The sequence below is a fragment of the Sphaeramia orbicularis genome, chromosome 13, assembly GCF_902148855.1.
Source record: "Sphaeramia orbicularis chromosome 13, fSphaOr1.1, whole genome shotgun sequence".
Lineage (NCBI taxonomy): Eukaryota > Metazoa > Chordata > Actinopteri > Kurtiformes > Apogonidae > Sphaeramia > Sphaeramia orbicularis.
In genome coordinates this window covers 50,094,109-50,112,437 of record NC_043969.1, presented here as the reverse complement: position 1 = coordinate 50,112,437, position 18,329 = coordinate 50,094,109, and the positions used below count along the sequence as shown (strand labels likewise).

Here is an 18,329-nt window from a genome sequence, read left to right as displayed (position 1 = left end):
CTCTCACGTACCTGGAATCGCGGCACTTCCCTCCTCCTCGTTTATTCTCCAGACCGCGTGACATGCGTGTGTGTGTGTGTGTGTGTGTGTGTGTGTCTGTGTGTGTGCTGCAAGCACGGTTGCACAGGAGGAAGGGGCGGGGCATGACAGATGAAAGGGCACCATGACCAGGTCCAGTGACAGCCAAATTAAACCACTCTAAACATTTATTATCATTGATCCAAATTTTAGTCACCAAAATTTTAGTCATGCAGTTTTTTTGCGCAAAAAATAAATAAATAAATAAAATAAAAAGGGCACTTGTAGGCAGAGGATCAAAGCGGCAGGGGCTCAAGCCCCCCCAGCCCCCTGCTTTGCACGTCCCAGCTTCTCAGTATAGTTAGCCTTAGGGCTGCTCGATTATAGAAAAAAAAAATAATCACGATTATTTTAGCAATAATTGAAATCATGATTATTAAAAGCGATTATTTGTTAACCTTAAAGTTGTTTATTTTTTTGTTGCAAAGCAATGTAAAATATACTCTTTAAACATAAATAAAGCTTTTAACCACTAAAACAAAGTATGTTCACTTTTGTATGAAACAAAATAATCTTTGAATGCAAAAAGTGTACTGTAAATTCAAGTATGTTTCCTTTTGTAAATAAATAGTGCACTGTAATTAAACTGCTATAGACTTGCCATAGAACTGTAGCAATAAAAAAAAAAAAAAAAAAAAAACTCACGTAAAGTGCAAATTATAAATTCAAGTATGTTCAATGTAGTATGAAACATAATAAATTCAGTGGCGTGCCGTGAGGTTTCAGTTCAGGCCTTCTGTATACATCAGCCATCTAGTATACGCACGTTAGGGTTATACGGGTTAGGGTTAGGTTAATACAGGAGTTGCAGCGTAAAGAGATTCGGAAACTGAAGATTGCATTGCGGACGAAGTTGTTTTTATTCGTTTTAGTTTTTCATAAGATTATGATAAAGGTGGCGGTGGTTAAACTTTAGATGGTTACAAAGGTTTGTTGTGTTAGTGGTCGGTGCGGACACAACTACGAAACACTTTTTGCACATGATGTTTTTGCTCTTCGTCTTCTTCATCAAACCCAAAGTGATTCCATACAATTGAATTGGACTTGCCTTTTTTGTTTACCAAGCACTTCTGCTGTGATTCTCCTGCCGTTTTTCCAGACTGCTAGGTACAACTGTCCTCTTGGGGTGGACCTGCCGGCTAGCTGGCAGCAGTAGTTTAGAGGGGGGCGGGGCAGAGCAGCTCATGGGAGCTTGTGTGCGCGTGAATTAAACAACTCAAAATTAATGATCGTTTTTTCTCGATTACATAATTTTTGTAATCGTTGCATGTAATAATCGAAATCGTAATTGAATTTCGATTAATTGCACAGCCCTAGTTAGCCTGCGTGCCTGCTGCACTCAGCGGCGTGGAAAAAAAGAATTGTCATCATATGGTACGGTGATGAAGACCCCTGTAAACCTACCAGGAGGGCTTCCCCTGGACTATCACCTATAGAGAGAGAGTGATTGTGGATCTACCACCTCCCTTTGCCAGTGATGGCAGCCAGAGTTTCCTCAGCTGGGTGAGGCAGCTGGAAGTGGCCGTCGGAGCTACGGAGGGCGACACCGGTGAGTTCAACGGGGAGCTGGTGGCAATACTCCCCACCCGTTTGTGCAAGTCTGCTTTTGTACTATGGGACAGCCTTCCTGATGCGGTCAAGTCAAACGCCTGAGTGACAATTGTGAGTGGTGGGGCCCAAAACTTAATGACCACTTCACTCTTACGAGCCCACCCGGCCACTCAAAAATAAAAACAGTTTGGTGGTACCTGGTTTAGTATTTCAGAGTGCAGATGTCTACTCCAACTTCACCTGTTGAAGGACAGTGCAGCCGTGTCCCAAGATGGCGGCCACGTCCTCTGGTCCCGCTCAACTCCATGCACGCGGTGTCCGGAAAAGAAGTAATCCAAAGGTTAGCTTCTGACAGTCTCTAAGATCTCCAAACACGACCAAACTTCATATTCCAAGCCGGAATTATAAGAAACTGTCTTTGTAGAAAGCTGGGTTAGCTATTCTCCTCCACGGAAACACACTCACTTAGCCAGTGAATGCTAATGCTAACACACCATGAGCTAAAGAGTTACACTGGACTTACAAAAAGTACTTAGCTGCAGGACTATCTTAGTGCTGAAAACGTCCATAGCACTCCAAAGACAAGTACAAGTACCTATCTGCGACTGCTGATTTAATAATCTCGAAACTTGTCGACATACTTAAAAAAAAAAAAAAACGTTTGGACTTCTCCGCTCCTGTTTTATTTTCTGTCATGTTAAGCTAGCACTTAGCAGTATATTCACCTCCGGTTTCACAAGTGTTTCATTCTGTTTCTACTCACTTTGACGTAGACTCAACAGAATGGACGTTAAGCTTTAGTTGCTTCACTGTAACTTTTATTTAACATCAGGCACATATATCTGGCTGCAGCCTGCACTAAACCCCGGTGAGTCCCACACCGAATATGTTCCCCCTAGGAACATGTAATAATATATTCCGCTTGACACATCCTTTCTCTTTTTTTTTTTTTTTCTTACCTAAATAACATTTACTTTCAAGTGCATCAATATGTAAACAAACATTCTTGTAAACATTCCAGTATTCATATGCTCAAAAATAGAATAACACATTTGTTTCCAATTACAACATAAATGTATTTTCTTTTCTCTGTTACTCTAGCAATACATTCTCTGGTCTTATTACACTTTAACCTTTTTTTTTTTTTTTTTACAAATCACAGTGCAACAGCATTACTGTGTACAACCAGCAAACAAAATCACCAGTAACCAACTCATGTACTATAGTCCTTCAGATATGCAGGTGTGCGAACCTGACGACCAGACCGGGTAGTAACAGAGGTATTACCGCCTCGTTCAGCAGTTACTATAGTCTGTGGTTTGGTCTGTGTGTGCGTCGGTGGAGTAGGTCGGCTGTGGTTGTGTCTGAGATGGCGACGGTTTCTCCTCAAAACACCACCAGACTCTAGCTCAACCTCGTATGATCTTGGGCTCACAGGTCTGAGCACAGTCGCAGCTTTCCAGATTTTGCAAGGATCGACAGGTTGGACTCGCACACTGTCCCCTGCTTTGAGACAGTCCAAGTCCCTTGCAGTGCGATTGTAGTATTTCTCTTGTCGTCTTCTGTTGTTGATAAGTCCATGTTTGTTGTTTGTCACTTTAGGCTCCAACAGCGACTCCGTTGTAGGAAGAAGGGTCCGCGTCCTCCTACTCAAAAGTCTCTGGGCCGGGCTTGTGTCGAGGCCTTGGCTTGGAGTGTTTCGATGATCCAGTATAGCCAAGTATGGGTCTCGACCCGCAGCTGCAGCTTTCTGCATGAGTCGTTTTGCTGTTTTGACTGCAGACTCTGCCTTTCCATTGCTTTGTGGGTATCCAGGTGAAGATGTTCGGTGTTCAAATTCCCACTTTTGGCTGAATTCCCTGAACTCACCAGACGAGTACTGCGGTCCATTGTCTGAAATCAGCACATCTGGAATCCCCTGTCGAGCAAAATGTGCTTTCAGCTTGTGGATTACTGTGGAACTCTTTGTGTCTGGTAGACGGTCGACTTCCCAGAAGTTTGAATAATAGTCTACAGTTACCATATAGTCTTTGTTATGCCATGAAAACAGATCAGTTCCTATTTTGGACCAGGGTCTGTAGGAAACATCATGGGGCTGCATGGTCTCTTTTTGTTGTTTAGGTTCAACTGACCTGCAGATGTCACATTTGGAGATGAAGGTCTTTATCTGTTCATTCATGCCCTGCCAGTATACACATTCACGTGCCCGTCTGAGACATCCTTCAACTCCCAGGTGTGATGAGTGTATACGGCAGGTAAGGTCGGCTCTGAGAGTGTCCGGGATAACTGCTCTTTCTCCCCTGAACACAATTCCGTCCTGGAAGCTCAGCTCGTCCTGAAAGGTAAAATAGTGTTTAATGTCCTGATCAATGTCTCTTTTGTTCGTAGGCCAACCTGTTAGGATCAGCTTTATTAGTCTTTGCAACTTTCTGTCCTCTTTTGTTGCATCCCGGATAGCAGACAGTCTCTCTACAGAAATGGGCAGGTAGGTTATCATGTTTACAGTCTCTAGTTCTGACTCTGTGTCTCCCTGGTAAAAGTCAGGTAAGTACGCTCTGCTCAGTGTGTCAGCCAACAGCATGTCTCTACCTGGCACATAGGTCACGTCAATGTGGTATTTCTGCAGTCTCAGTAACATTCTCTGTAGTCGTTTTGGTGCACTAAGTAGTGGCTTTCTCACAATGTTTTCAAGTGGTTTATGGTCACTCTGCACTGTCATCTTTCTACCATAAGTATACTGGTGGAACTTTTCCATCCCAAATACAATGGCTAAGCATTCCTTTTCTATCTGGGCATAACCTCTTTCTGTGGGGGTCAGTGCCCTGCTCACGAAGGCTACAGGTTTACCTTTCTGTGTCAGGACGGCACCTAGACCTGTGTCTGAAGCGTCACATTGCAGTGTCAACTCCTCTGTCTGGTCATAGTATTTCAGTAGTGGTGCATCACTTATTATCTCTTTTAGCCTCTTAAAGGCTGTCTTGTGCACCTCAGTCCACTCCCACATATTGTCCTTGTGTGTGAGTTGTCTCAAAACTTCACAGTCATCTGAAAGGTGATCACAAAACCTTGACAGGTAGTTCAGCACCCCTACAAGTCTCTGTACACCTTTAATGTATGTGGGCCTGGGCAAGTCTGTAATCGCCCGCACTTTCTCAGGGTCCATCCGAAGGCCCTCTGAAGTCAGCAAATGTCCAATGTAAGGAACTGACTCTCTCCTTAACTTAAACTTGTCCACATTTAACTTAATGCCCTTTTGCCTGCATCTCAGGAAAAAGTCTCTCAGGTTTCTGTCGTGACTCTCGTTTGCCTTTTCCTGTGTGTCTGCCTCCCCTGTGATAAGTACATCATCTGCGATAACATACACTCCCGTCAAGCCCTCCAGCACTTGCATCAGTTTTCTTTGGAAGACTTCTGGAGCTGGGCTGATACCCATCGGCATCCTGAGCCAACGGTACCATCCAAATGGGGTTGAAAACGTGGTGAGATAGCTTGACTCCCTGTCCAGTTTAACATACCAAAATCCATGTTTTACGTCGCAAACAGTGAATACCTTGGCCTTGGAGAGCTCCGGCAAGATGTCATCAATAGTGGGAAGAGGGAAATGACTCCTCTTCAGCGCTTTGTTCAGCGGTTTGGGGTCGATGCAGATCCTTGGTTTTCCATTTGGTTTAGTCACTGACACCATACTGCTTATCCAGTCTGTACTGCATTCAACTGGTGTAATGATGCCTTTCTTCTCCAAGTCCTTTAGTTCTTCCTTAAGCGGTGCCATCATAGCTACAGGCACTCTGCGCTTTGGTAGCTTCACTGGTGGAACACTTTTGTCTATTTCAATCTTGTACTCTCCTTCCAGACAACCTATACCAGTGAAAATGTCTCCAAACTCAGTCTTTATTTTGTCCATGTTTAACAGTTCCTCCTTTCTTTCTTGTGTCTGCTCAGGACACTGCTTTGTCACTATGCTGTCAATCGCCAGTATGTTCTCATACTGAACTTTGATCAACTTCATTCCCTCACTGGCCTTTCTCCCAAGCAAGGGGATCCTGTCATCCTGGTCTACAACCTGGAACTCAAGTCTGTACAGTTTATCATTTCTTGGATTTCTGAGCTTGACTTTACACTTTACGAGTGGCTTTAGTCTTGTTTTATTGTACATCACTAGTACTTTTTCTGACTTCTCTAGTTGCGTTTCTGGATTCAGCAGGTGCACTGGTATCACATTACAAGTAGCGCCACAATCTATCTGAAAGTCTATCACTTTTTTATTCAACATCATACCAGCAAAGAGCTGTTGACTTTTGATGTGCTCCTCTTTCACTTGGTTTATGGTCTCATGTCTTTCCCACTCGTCCGTTATTGTCATGATGTCCTCACACAACTCACTTGACTCTGAGATTGTGTGTATTGGTCTGCTTTTCTTACTCTTCTCCTGTCTTGACTTGCACTTTGAAGCAAAATGGTTCTCTTTCCCACATTTCTTACACTTCTTGCCATAAGCTGGGCATTTGTGCTTGCTTTTCTCATGTAAGTTTCCACAAACGTTGCAGTTGATCTCGCTCTTCTTGTCTCTCCGTGGACTTCTTCTTATTGCATATATTTCTTCCACTGTTCTCCCTTGTATAGTTTTGTTGTTCTCTCTTGACAGTTCTGCTGCTCTGCATATTTGCATGCACTTATCTAGAGTCAAGTTTTCTTCTCTTAACAGTCTTTCTCTCATAGCAGAGCTGTGTGTGCCACATACTATGCGATCTCTTATTAATGAGTCTTTTATGTCACCAAAGTTGCATGTACTGGCCAAAACTCTCAAATCTGTGACGCATTTGTCTATATTCTCGTCTTGTCCTTGGTTTCTGACAAAAAACTTGTATCTCTCAACAGTCTCGTTCAGTTTTGGATTACAGTGTTCATCAAACAGCGTTATCATAGAACTCACTGTCCTTCTGGTCGTCGTCCTACCGCTCTCCAGCGTGGTCAAAAGCTCCCTTCCTCTCTCTCCGAGGAGGTAGATGAACAGCTTTACTCTGGTTGTCTCCTCCGCGCCGGGCATAGTGAGGTCTGCGTACAATGTGAACTCTTCTTTCCAACGTTTCCACGTCTTCGCCAAGTTGGCAGAGTCCAAAACTAATGTGGGTGGTGGCTTCAAACCTTCCATCACGAAGTCCGCCGATCTCCGCTCCTCACTTTTTGGCTCCGACATTGGCCAGTCACTCGCTCGTACTCACGGGCTAGGCTAACAGCTATTAAGCTAGCGGCACTTTTCTCTCACAGCACAACTTTTTGCCTCGGGTACTTTCATAACCGCTGCCACCATGTTTCATTCTGTTTCTACTCACTTTGACGTAGACTCAACAGAATGGACGTTAAGCTTTAGTTGCTTCACTGTAACTTTTATTTAACATCAGGCACATATATCTGGCTGCAGCCTGGGGTATGTTCCCCCTAGGAACATGTAATAATATATTCCGCTTGACACAACAAGTGTAACGCTAATACAAATATTGACCAGGAACAGTTGAACACAGAAACTGCACTTCCTGTCACCTTTCAAAATAAAACACATTGATTACATTGTATATAACAAATGAGTTTTTTTGTTTTGTTTTGTTTTTTAAACTTATGTCCAGGTACTTTTAAATGTTTTAAACATATTTCACCACTAATTAAATAATATTTGAACGTTTTTATGCAACATTTAACTTATTTATGCTTTTTAACCCCTTTAACTGCAGATAACACCATGAGCTTCTATTTATTTATTTGTAATACATTCACATTTTTGTCCAGGTTACATACAAATGCCCAAAAAATTTATTAACAGACAGATTATTACTCAAATTGTACTTACTTCTCTTAAGACATTTCAGGTTTTTAATATTCACGTATTTTGTGAGAGGATAGTTTGAAAATGTAAAGATCTTGTAATTTAACTTTTTTTTTTTTTACATTAAAACAAAGAGAACATTTTGGAATTGTCATTATTTGTAGAGTATTATGATAGTATTCTACTGGTCCAACCCATTTGAGATCGAATTGGGTTGCGTGTGGCCCCTGAACTAAACTGATTGTTAATATATAAGTCTAAATTTTTGCGTTTCACAAATTCATCCCATGGACCGGATTGGACCTTTTGGTGGGCCGGTTTTGACCCATGGGTCGTATATTTGACACCCATGCTGTAGATGATGGCAGTGGGACACAGATGATTAGCGAAATATAATGGGGTTATCCCTCCCTTCCATAACTAAAAAACCAACAATGTAGTAATGTTAGACAGTTGACTGTGACTATGACGTGACTGAGCTAACATTAAACATGTTTGCTAACTATAAGTGACTGATCTATCGGCCCATTTTAAGGTACCTTATAAAGTTTAAAGTTGTTGATCCTCCATTCTTTATTTTCATTCTGCAGACTTTACACATAGCAATTTGTTTACTATAAGTCTGTGTGAAGTTGTCATATCCAAAGGACTTGACAAATGGTCCACGACTTCTGTAGACGTGCTCACCATGTTAGTTTATTTACCTTCAGGTCTGTGGCAGCACATCTCGCATGGGTAAAGACGCATGCTCTCTAAGAATGAAATGACATTCATATTATACATTATACATTAATATCAACGGCCCACCTACTTCCAAGTTTAATCCTAGAAAGTTTCCAAGGACCTGGTTCAGATCCACAGTTCTGCCTCTTCTGTGAGTTCTAGACAGTGGTGTGTGAAATCTGCACAAAGTAAATCTGTCTAAATAAACTGTAGTATGAGTGAAGGTTCCAAACCCAGGACTGGACTGACAGAGGAGATACTGTTGATGTGTTGGACATGCAGATATTTATGTTCATTGTTAACAAAATATTGTTGATTTGTAACATATTGTTTTGTTGAATGATTTAAATGAACATGTTCAAGACAAAGCATTCATTCAAAAACTGATGATATTCAATATCTGTAGTAATATTTATATCTATATGTATATTTATATTTGTATATAATCTAATGCAGACTGCGCCTATAAACAGTTCCCAGTCTGTCTGAGTCTGGAGGCCAAACTGTTGATTATTAACTGGACTGATATTAAATCATGGTTATGAAAACGGACTTGTTTTTATGGTCTTGGTCTCGACTGTATTTGAAAACCAACAGACTCGGTCTTGACATAGGCAGCCTCATCCCCATCACCAGTTCACGGTGTCAAAAGTAGCATAAAAACCACTAACATGGCATCAAGATGAGGCCAGATAAGATTGTAAACATATGTGAAAGTAAGTGCAAGTGAAGTTTGTGAAAACCAAACAGATATATTTCTTTTTCAAAATGCACCTATAAAACTTATGTTGTTCCTACAAATCCACACCAAAACACGCACCAAACCTCAATGTAATAGACAATAAACCACTGATGAGACACGTGCCTCATGACTGACACATGTATGTTTATACTGATATATATATATATGTGTGTGTGTATATATATATATATATATATATATATATATATATATATATATATATATATATGTGTGTGTGTGTGTATATATATATATATATATATACAGGGTGGGGAAGCAAAATTTTCTATGAACATTTAGTTGTTTTTTCTCAGCAGACACTACGTCAGTTGTTTTGAAACCAAACACATATTGATGTCATAATCATACCTAACACTATTATCCATACCTTTTCAGAAACTTTTGCCCATATGAGTAATCAGGAAAGCAAACGTCAAAGAGTGTGTGATTTGCTGAATGCACTCGTCACACCAAAGGAGATTTAAAAAATAGTTGGAGTGTCCATAAAGACTGTTTATAATGGAAAGAAGAGAATGACTATGAGCAAAACTATTACCAGAAAGTCTGGAAGATACTATTAAAGAAGAATGGGAGAAGTTGTCACCCCAATATTTGAGGAACACTTGCGCAAGTTTCAGGAAGCGTGTGAAGGCAGTTATTGAGATAGAAGGAGGACACATAGAATAAAAACATTTTCTATTATGGACATTTTCTTGTGGCAAATAAATTCTCATGACTTTCAATAAACTAATTGGTCATACACTGTCTTTTAATCCCTGCCTCAAAATATTGTAAATTTTGCTTCCCCACCCTGTACATATATATATATGTGTGTGTGTGTGTGTGTGTGTGTGTGTGTGTGTATATATATATGTATGTATGTATGTATGTATGTATGTATGTATATACACACACATATATATACACACACACACACACACACACACATATATATATATATATATATATATATATATATATATATATACACACACACACATATATATATATATATATATATATATATATATATATATATATATATATATATATATGAACAACCTGTGTAATGAAATTATGGCCTGTTCTATTCTGTTTTATTTTATTCTATTCTGTTCAATCCTGTTTTATTCTATTCTATTGTTTCATTACCACCAAATGTACATTTTCTTTGTACCAATAATTGATCATTAGAAGTGGGGAAAAAACATTTATCATTTTGGAAACTTTTATTCTATGTTTAAAATATGAAAAATCTGGAAGGATGTACATATATACATATACTGTATGGGTGAAAAATATTTACAGATACACGTGGGAAACTACTGCTGTTCTACATCTGAGCAAAAAGCAACTTTCTACAACAGATTCTAATATTTGAGATGTTCAAACCGTACATTAAAGGGTTAAACAGTGGTTGAATTATTAGAAAATATAGTGATAGAAATACTCTCAGTATGTTGGGAACATGGTTTATATTAAACCTGCTGGTTATTATTTCAAATAAACACCCAAAACTAAAGTTTATGAGTGAAGCCAGGTGAGGTGTACAGGTACTGACAGCTTTATGTCTGGTCTGTTTAGATCCAGAAAAACACACTTTAAGGATCCTCATGTATGAATAGAGGACTAAAAAAGTTGGAAATGAAACAGTGATAAAAGCAATAGTAAGTCCATAAATATTAACTGTTGTAGTGTCAGAACAGGCCAAATTAACAATTGGATAATTATCACAGGAGGCTTTGTTAATGTTTTCACAAATATGTAAAGACGACATTATAGAAATCATGACAGAAACATATAGAAAACCATAAAACCACGGTACAATAATTATCACAGAAATCCTTTTTCTGCTCATATGTGTGTTATATTGTAGAGGATGACAGATGGCAAAGTATCGGTCATATGACATGACAGATAAGGTGAAAAATTCAACAATTACATAACTGTATATACAGTAAATCTGCAGGAAACAAAGTGAAGTAGAAACAGTGTGAATGCCTCTGAGTATGCGAATGAGTAGAGATGGGAATATCCCTGTACTACCAAACAGTTCATTAACAAACAGACTGCACAGAAAAAGGTACATAGGTTCATGTAAGCTTCTGTTCACACAGATAACCACAATCAGCAGAACATTGGACACAAGCATTAGAACATATAAAGTCATAAGAATCATGACAAATATATATTTCACAAGCCTAGAGTCAAAGTAAGCAGATAGAATGAAATGTGTCAAATGTGTGGAGTTTCCCATCGTCCTTCTATTAGTCTGTGAAACAGTCATAACTCAGTTCAATTAGACATAGAATACATCTGGTAGAAAAAGTCCAGCTGTTGGTCTGACTGACATGGAACTAAATCATCACAACATCAAACACAAAACGTCTGTAGAAAGTTTGCTGAAAAAGCCCAAAGTGTCCACGAATAAAGCTGTAAGAGATGAATGTTGAGTTAGTGTCAGTGTTGGGTGTGACTGAGTGAACAGTGTGTCAGTGTTAAACCTGGACCTGCTGGAGTGGGACTGGGAGTCCAGACCAACTGAACTCAACCTCTGCTTCATGTGGATTTGAACCCTTGGACTCAGGACACGCCTCCTGCACCACACTGACCTCATGGTCTGATGGGATGTCCCAGAGTCCTACACAGCAACACATGACATTATGTACACAACAGCAACACAAGGTTTGGTCATAAGGGACAAGTGTTCATTCAGCGCTCATATGAGGACCAAGATCTGAACTATGATCATGTGTCATATGAAATGTCTCATAATGTGTGATTGATTCTACTTTGAGGCTGATCAGAGGTGTCTGTATGAATTCATTTTATTAATAGAACACAGTAAAGGGTTCCATTTCCAAAGAAAATACATGAGGTCCACAGGCCGGAGAAAGAGATCCAGAACTGAAGAAGATGTGATGGTTCACATGACTTGCACAAGTATGTTTACAATGATATATATATATATATATATATATATATATATATATATATATATATATATGATTTTTTTAAAGTATTTTACCTTGCATGCATTCACACATACATGTGAAATACTTTCTCAAACATATTTTTCACTTGAACAGGAAGTCAGAGAAGAGGAAACCAGACCCCCCCCCCCCCCCCCCCCCCCCAGTTTTATATTGTTTACTGGTGCTTTTCCTGTTTTATTCGGCTATCAGTAGATTAAACAGTTGCAGGCCCGGCTCGTATTGATGTCAGCAAACGATTTATGTGAAGCAGTGACATTGCTCCATAATCTGTTAGCTTCTGCACACACACTGACAGCTCTGGCAAATAGGTCTGCAGACAGCCAGCAACCGGCTACTTGGACACAGTGGGTCGGACCCGTAGACAACCACCTAACACGGCTTTTCCCCTCACATCAAGCTGGCACCGGCTCCAGAGCTCCCCGGGGATCTCCTCCTTCCTTCATCTGCAGATCTGCCTGGATGATGCGAGGCGGTTGTCTACAGGTGTGTGTGGTAGAAGTCGGTTGCTGGACTTCCGTGTCCAATCGTGGAATATTCAAAACGTTGTAAAATGGTGCAGTGCTGTGTCTCATGTTGCAACAACAGAAATGATGTACATGAAACACTAATTTCCACTTTCCTCCGACGAAAAGAAGAGATGATGGCTGAAGGTGGATCTCCAATGATGAATACAGCTTAGTATAGGCTAGCATCAGTAGCTAATGTTAGCTACTAGTACTAAACGTTAGTTTATATAACGTTATCTGTCTATATGTAACTTTGAAGCAAAATTGTGTCAGTTATGTTGTTAACTAACCACATGGTACTTATTCTAATATAGCTAATTAAACGCTAATGTCACCCGGATACAGTAACGTTAGCTTTACTGCCAATGCCAACACCTGCAAGTCCGCTAGCTACTTGCTCACTTCAGGCTCATAGCTCCTCTTTTTCATCGACCCCTGAACTTTCCCCGTCAGACTTCCACCTGGCATTAAACTAACTCTTATAATTGAGTTAGTTATAAGAGCTAGTTTAAGTGATTAGCATTAGTGAGCTCGAGTAGCTAGCGAACCTAAGGGTGTTAGCACTAAAGCTACGTTAGCATTTAATTAGCTATAGTAGAATAAGTACCATGATAAGTTGACAACATAACCGACAACAGTTTTGCTATAGTTACAAATAGACAGGTAACGTTATATAAGCTAACGTTAGCTACTGAGGCTAGCCTACAGCGAGGGGGATTCATTATTTGAGATCCAACTTACCGTATCAACCTCAGTTTACTCCTCTTTTTGTCAGAGGAAAGCAGCATTTCATGTGTGTTTTCATGTGTGAATGCATTTCATATGCGTGTGTGACTGTTAATTCTGAATAAAGTCCTATACGACCCTCATACTTAAAGCTGTGTATGACCTTTGTCACCAATTTTTCATCAAATCTGTCAAACCCCAGTGACAGCCTCAGAATCATGAATCCTTTAGTCTTTCTGTGATTACGCACCTGAATGTATGTCTCCTCACGGGGAACAACTTCAAAGTGTACTCCATCTAAAGTAGTCTGGTTGTCGACATACCAAACCAAACTGTCACTCCAACCTTTATGGAATTCCACGCAACAGCAGGAAGCAATGAAGCCATTTCCATGTTTGTTGCTACTGCAGACATATGTGGCTGTGTGGAATTCTGAAAAAGCCCGGTGATGGTTTGGTATGTAAACAAGCAGACTACTTTTGATGGAATACGCTTTGACGTTGTTCACCATGAGAGGAGTGATTCACGTGCGTAATCACAGAAAGACTAATGGATTTGTGATTCTTAGGCTATCACTGGGGTTTGCCAGATTTGATGAAAAATTAGGGACGAATGTCATACACAGCTTTAATGTACATTTGTTTGTTTATATGTTATTAGAGACAAAATCTGGGGAAAATAGCCAAACACATGGTGGTTGCACCAATAAATCATCATAAGACAAGGGGAAAAAACATTTTTCATTACAAACTTTCACTGTATGTTTATTCCATAAGAAATCAGAAGGATGTACAGATATACATACACTGTATAAGATAAAAAATATTCACAGATACACATGTGTAAAACTGCTGCTGTTCTACATTTGAGCAAAAAGCAACTTTTTACAACAGATTCTGATATGTGAGATGTTCAGACCGTACATTAAAGGGTTAAACAGTGGTTGACATGTGATAAAATATAAAGACAAAAATATTCTCAACGTACTGGGAACATGGTTCATATTAAACCGGGTCTGTACGATCTCAAAACTGGCCCCGAGAGTAAAGTTTATGAGTGAAGCCAGGTGAGGTGTACAGGTACTGACAGCTTTATGTCTGGTCTGTTTCGATCCAGAAAAACACACTTTAAGGATCCTCATGTAGGTGTAGAGGATTAAAACCAGAGGAACTGAAATGTTGATAAAAGCAATAATAAGTCCATAAATATTAACTGCGGTTATGTCGGAACAGGCCATTTTGACAACTGAATGATTATCACAGTAAACTTTGCTGATGATGTTTGCACACAGATGTAATGACAAAGTTAAAGAAATCATGACAGTACAAGCAAGAAAACCATAAAACCACGGCACAGCAAGTAATGTGGCAATCCTTTTTCTGGTCATATGTGTGTTATACTGTAGAGGATGACAGATGGCAAAGTATCGGTCATATGACATGACGGCTAAGGTTAATAATTCAACTATTCCATAAGAGTGTATACAGTAAATCTGCAGGAAACAAAGTGAAACAGAAACAGTGTGAATGTCTGTGAGTATGTGAATGAGTAGAGATGGGAATATCCCTGTACTACCATACAGTTCATTAACAAACAAACTGCACAGAAAAAGGTACATAGGTTCATGTAAGCTTCTGTTCACACAGATAACCACAATCAGCAGAACATTGGACACAAGCATTAGAACATATAAAGTCATAAGAATCATGACAAATATATATTTCACAAGCCTAGAGTCAAAGTAAGCAGATAGAATGAAATGTGTCAAATGTGTGGAGTTTCCCATCGTCCTTCTCTTAGTCTGTGAAACAGTCATAACTCAGTTCAATTAGACATAGAATACATCTGGTAGAAAAAGTCCAGCTGTTGGTCTGACTGACATGGAACTAAATCATCACAACATCAAACACAAAACGTCTGTAGAATGTTTGCTGAAAAAGCCCAAAGTGTCCACAAATAAAGCTGTAAGAGATGAATGTTGAGTTAGTGTCAGTGTTGGGTGTGACTGAGTGAACAGTGTGTCAGTGTTAAACCTGGACCTGCTGGAGTGGGACTGGGAGTCCAGACCAACTGAACTCAACCTCTGCTTCATGTGGATTTGAACCCTTGGACTCAGGACACGCCTCCTGCACCACACTGACCTCATGGTCTGATGGGATGTCCCAGAGTCCTACACAGCAACACATGACATTATGTACACAACAGCAACACAAGGTTTGGTCGTAAGGGACAAGTGTTCATTCAGCGCTCATATGAGGACCAAGATCTGAGCTATGATCATGTGTCATATGAAGTGTCAAATAATGTGTGATTGAATTCTACTTTGAGGCTGATCAGAGGTGTCTGTATGAATCTGTATGAATTCATTTTATTAATAGAACACAGTAAAGGGTTCCATTTCCAAAGAAAATACATGAGGTCCACAGGCCGGAGAAAGAGATCCAGAACTTAAGATGGGATGGTTCACGGTGTCAAAAGTAGCATAAAAATCGGACCAATGGTCCTGTAGCTTACCGGCCAAATTAAAAGCTTTGGGAAATGTATCCAGATGCCATTTATTATCACCCAGTTCTGTGTATTTATTCTATTACAGAAATAGTCCATGTTTTGGTCATATTCCAATCAGATCTGTAAAAAATTCAAATTCCAACTTGATATCATTGATACTGATTTATTGGATCGATCCACTTCCTATCTGTTAAAATGGGAAAATTTGTCAAAGTCGCACCAAATCCAGAATCAGATCCGGATCAAAATAATTTCACTAACTTTTGCTGACATTATCATAAAGAAGCTGTATACCAAGTTTGAAGTCAATCGGAATTGTAGTTTCGTAGAAGACAACGATTGACATTTTTGTAATGGACGACAGACGATGACAACAGACGACGACAGACGCTGCATGACGACAAAAGCTTACGGCCTGTCAGCCGGTAAGCTAAAAATGGGGAAGAGCTGTTGTGCCGTTGACTGCACAAGAGTACAATGAAAAAAAAAAAAAAATAGAATACACATTGGATCCAATACTATTATTTAGTAGGGGTGTAAGAAAATATCGCATCTGCAATATATTGCGATATTTCATTTCACAATACTGTATCGATATTTTTAGGTATTTATTCAAATGAGGTTCATTTTTGTTTTTATTTTTTGTTTATATTTTATTTCTTATTATTTAACACTCTTTTATGAAATCATTTTAGTTCCTTTGTTGGGATCGCACAAAAATAATGTTCTGATGTTAGTTCTGAACTAAAAGAATATGAACATTTGAACAGGGTCTTAAACTGTGAAGTCTGTAAAACAGAATTTAAGTTTAAACACAGGAACATTTTGCGATATAACATTAGATCCTGTTGGGATCAAATAAAAATGTGTTTAGTATTTGTGCAGATTTCTGGTGTAATTCAATTCTTAAAGGAAATAATCATTTAAAAAAGAAACAAAAAAAAATTGTCTTTTTAACAGTATCATGATATATCATGATATATTAGATCATGATCCTAGTATTGTGATTTGTATCGTATCACCAGATTCTTGCCAATACACGCCCCTATTATTTAGACCAAATAATATTAATAAACCAATAACATTTTTCATCACATAAAACATACTGTTAGACTTTGATGTAAACCTTTGTAATATGTCACTGCTTTCTTCTTTCTTAACCATTTATTTCTCCACAGGGCTACATGTACATTTTTATTTGTGGCAATAACTGATCATTAGAAGTGGGAAAAAATCATTTACCACTTCAGAAACTTTAATTCTATGTTTAAAATATGAAAGATCTGAAAGGATGTACAGACATACATATACTGTATGGGTTAAAAATATTTACAGATACACGTGTAAAACTACTGCTGTTCTACATCTGAGCAAAAAGCAACTTTCGACAACACATTCTGATATTTGAGATGTTCAGACCGTACATTAAAGGGTTAAACAGTGGTTGACATATTGGAAAATATAATGATAGAAATACTCTCAGTATGTTGGGAACATGGTTCATATTAAACCTGCTGCTTATTATTTCAAAACAACACCCGGAACTGAAGTTTATGAGTGAAGCCAGGTGAGGTGTACAGGTACTGACAGCTTTATGTCTGGTCTGTTTAGATCCAGAAAAACACACTTTAAGGATCCTCATGTAGGTGTAGAGGACTAAAAAAGTTGGAAATGAAACAGTGATAAAAGTAATAATAAGTCCATAAATATTAACTGCTATAGTGTCTGAACAGGCCAAATTAACAACTGAGTAATTAACACAGTACACTCTGTTAATAATGTTTCCACACAGATGTAATGATGAAGTTACAGAAATCAGGACAGAAACATATAGAAAACCATAAAACCACGGTATAATAACCATGACAGCAATCCTGTTTCTGGTCATATGTGTGTTATATTGTAGAGGATGACAGATGGCAAAGTATCGGTCATATGACATGACAGATAAGGTTAAAAATTCAACAATTACATAACTGTATATACAGTAAATCTGCAGGAAACAGTGCGAAGTAGAAACAGTGTGAATGTCTGTGAGTATGTGAATGAGTAGAGATGGGAATATCCCTGTACTACCATACAGTTCATTAACAAACAGACTGCACAGAAAAAGGTACATAGGTTCATGTAAGCTTCTGTTCACACAGATAACCACAATCAGCAGAAAACTGGACACAAGCATTAGAACATACAACAACAAAACAATCATAAAATATAGATATTTGAGATGCCCGGTGTCAAAGTAAGCAGATAGAATGAAATGTGTCAAATGTGTGGAGTTTCCCATCGTCCTTCTATTAGTCTGTGAAACAGTCATAACTCAGTTCAATTAGACATAGAATACATCTGGTAGAAAAAGTCCAGCTGTTGGTCTGACTGACATGGAACTAAATCATCACAACATCAAACACAAAACGTCTGTAGAAAGTTTGCTGAAAAAGCCCAAAGTGTCCACGAATAAAGCTGTAAGAGATGAATGTTGAGTTAGTGTCAGTGTTGGGTGTGACTGAGTGAACAGTGTGTCAGTGTTAAACCTGGACCTGCTGGAGTGGGACTGGGAGTCCAGACCAACTGAACTCAACCTCTGCTTCATGTGGATTTGAACCCTTGGACTCAGGACACGCCTCCTGCACCACACTGACCTCATGACCTCATCCTCTGATGGGATGTCCCAGAGT

The 18,329-nt window shown here is 39.1% G+C and overlaps 2 protein-coding genes across 2 annotated transcripts; both read right to left on the bottom strand.

Moving 5' to 3' along the window:
• Positions 1-13,910: 13,910 nt before the first annotated feature.
• LOC115431755 (olfactory receptor 10A6-like) lies at positions 13,911-18,329 on the bottom strand. Its single transcript, XM_030152401.1, has 2 exons — positions 18,294-18,329; positions 13,911-15,284 (listed from the first exon to the last, which is right to left on the bottom strand). The coding sequence occupies exon 2, from the start codon at positions 14,957-14,959 to the stop codon at positions 14,003-14,005; it is 957 nt and encodes a 318-aa protein (XP_030008261.1). The 5' UTR covers positions 14,960-15,284; positions 18,294-18,329; the 3' UTR covers positions 13,911-14,002.
• Positions 16,918-17,938, bottom strand: LOC115431766 (olfactory receptor 10A6-like). The gene has a single exon (XM_030152412.1). The coding sequence runs from the start codon at positions 17,936-17,938 to the stop codon at positions 17,012-17,014; it is 927 nt and encodes a 308-aa protein (XP_030008272.1). The 3' UTR covers positions 16,918-17,011.

What these genes read in the sequence shown, in the direction of transcription:
- LOC115431755 (XM_030152401.1), bottom strand. Translation starts at nt 14,959, where the DNA reads ATGACTGTTTCACAGACTAAGAGAAGGACGATGGGAAACTCCACACAT.
- LOC115431766 (XM_030152412.1), bottom strand. Translation starts at nt 17,938, where the DNA reads ATGGGAAACTCCACACATTTGACACATTTCATTCTATCTGCTTACTTT.